The sequence below is a fragment of the Cryptomeria japonica genome, chromosome 5 (assembly GCF_030272615.1).
Source record: "Cryptomeria japonica chromosome 5, Sugi_1.0, whole genome shotgun sequence".
NCBI lineage: Eukaryota > Viridiplantae > Streptophyta > Pinopsida > Cupressales > Cupressaceae > Cryptomeria > Cryptomeria japonica.
In genome coordinates, this window is record NC_081409.1 from 144,870,510 (window position 1) to 144,872,869 (window position 2,360).

General features: G+C 30.6%; 1 protein-coding gene across 1 annotated transcript; it reads right to left on the reverse strand.

Moving 5' to 3' along the window:
• Positions 1-1,048: 1,048 nt before the first annotated feature.
• LOC131067582 (ubiquitin-conjugating enzyme E2 27-like) lies at positions 1,049-1,636 on the reverse strand. Its single transcript, XM_058002658.2, has one exon. The coding sequence runs from the start codon at positions 1,634-1,636 to the stop codon at positions 1,049-1,051; it is 588 nt and encodes a 195-aa protein (XP_057858641.2).
• Between the last annotated feature and the right edge of the window lie 724 nt (positions 1,637-2,360).

A 2,360-nucleotide genomic window follows, 5' to 3' on the forward strand; every position in this document is an offset into this window, starting at 1 on the left:
TTACATTTAATTTTCTAAGATAGCAAACACAATTCTCTCATTATCAATAACAACTATCATTATTTTTTTTTCCTTTACGAGTTCTATTGCACAAATAAAATTAAAAACAATAAATATGCATGCCTAAAAAATCTGTCGATGTGTTTCTTCTGTGATAAGAGAATGCAGATCTTTAGTTCTTTATTTTTGTTTTCTTTTTTGGCATATCTTTGTATTTCATCTTTTGGTTATTATGTAACTCTCGTCATTATGAACTTTTTTTAATAAAAGTTTTTTAACTAATGTTGAAAGACATTCTATAATTGTTTATAAGTAGGAAAGATCCATTTATATTAAAAAATTTCTCAATTGACGCCCATTTAACCATTTTTTATATTTTCTATTCAGATTGTTATAATAGTTAACTCAAAGCCCTCCTCCACCTCTACACTCAATGAAATTGTTGAGCATAAGAATGGCAGAAGTGGTATAGGAGACGACTTGAGAGTAGTTGTACTCCCGCAGCTGCATCATTTTCTTACAGACCTCTTCTCTATTATATGTTTAGATTATTATTTATTTTCTTAATTTCCACAATTTATTGCACAAAATTCAAATTAACACAGAGACTACTAGTTTGATTTCAAAACAGCTCTGTTTCTACAATAGGTTACACAAATACCGCCACTTCTACAACCTAAGCTGCCTTCACATACTAGGCTTTAAATACTAAATGCCATATCTTTTGAAGTAATTTTTAAATTCTATTTCTATTGTTTTCATTTATAATAATAGCCATCAATCAATGAAATGTGCGATTGAATCATATTTTTCACAAATATGCTTGAAAACTCCACAAAACGTGCCACTTATTATTACTAAATTTGCTAATAAAAATTTTCATAACAAATATATCCATGACAAGCGCATGCCCATTCCTTAACTAAGAATAATAGCCATCATTGAAGGAAAGATATAGAGAGTTTGCTAAATTGAGCAAATGTACTTGATATCTTAGAAAATATAAATATGATGGAGGTATAGAACTTTTTGAATCAAAACTTTTATCTTAGCCGCTGCATAGCTTCTCAAGTGCCATATTTTCATCTCCTTTGTGTTGCTCTAAAGCATATCTGGCTGCATCTTCATCAAAACCCATTTCAACCAACTTCGATACCTTTTCTTCCATTCCTAGTACTCTCCTCTTTGCAAAAGATTGTGTCCAATGACGTGCAGTGACCAAGAATTTTGGATAATCATTCAAGTATTGCCGTGCCACCATGGCATCCTGAGGATCATTAGGCTCAGGTGTTGAAAGCAAAGCTTGTAAAGAAATTAATGTGGTTTTCAAGGTTAGAGCTGGGCTCCACTGGTTTTGTAAGATATCCAGGCATATTGCACCATTTTGGCTACTGATATTGGGATGCCAAACTTTTGTTATAAATTGCATCTTTGGTGGCTCAAATGGATACCCATCTGGCAAACGAATGTCAATCTGGAAGGAGCCCTGTTCATAAGGGTTGTCCATGGGGCCTGCAATTGTTCCACACAGATGTGACATATCATTCTCCTCAAAAACTTTAATGCTTACTCCTCTTAAATTCTTATCTTTCTCTATTTGGGTCAATTCCCTCTGTACGCGTTTGGTGTCCACCATTGTCAAAATGCTAATACTAATTCCAGTCTTCTCTCTGTAAATTACAATACCTGGATTATCAAACTTGTTGCTCTCTGTGTGATCAATAAACTCTAAATGCACTCTATATATGTATTATTCCTTTTTGGTTTTATTTATAAATGATTTACTTGGTTGTAAGGCCGACAACCCTCCTCCCTTTTTTTTTTCAAAGCGCTGCCTGCCTTGCCTTTCACAACGCTATTTCATGCTTTGACAATTGAAGTAATTTAAAAAAACACACAAACAGTTAACTATTTTATTATAACACAATTTTTAGAACAAATAATTGTTATTATTTATTATTTAATTAGTAGTAATAAAAATATAGATTTCAATTTTATTGTATTAAATCTAAATTTCTCTGTAGAAAAGGACATTGATGTGGAGTTTAGTGTAAGTTTCTGAATTTTTTTAAAGTAGTTTTCTATTTTCATAGTCTTTCAAATAGAGCTTTTTATTTATTTTTTATTTTTATATAATATATTTATATTACTTTGATAGTTGAAGTAATTTTTTTAAAATATTAATAGAATAACTATTTATTATTTTCAAGTGTAGAATAGAGAAGACTTTTAACTTTCATGAGGTCAAAGATAGTTTATGGGATATTAGATCCTATTATTTTTGTTTTTTGAAGTGTTAAAATTCTACGATTTAATTTTATAATGATCTCTTCCCTTCTCTCAACCTTCTCCTAACATAA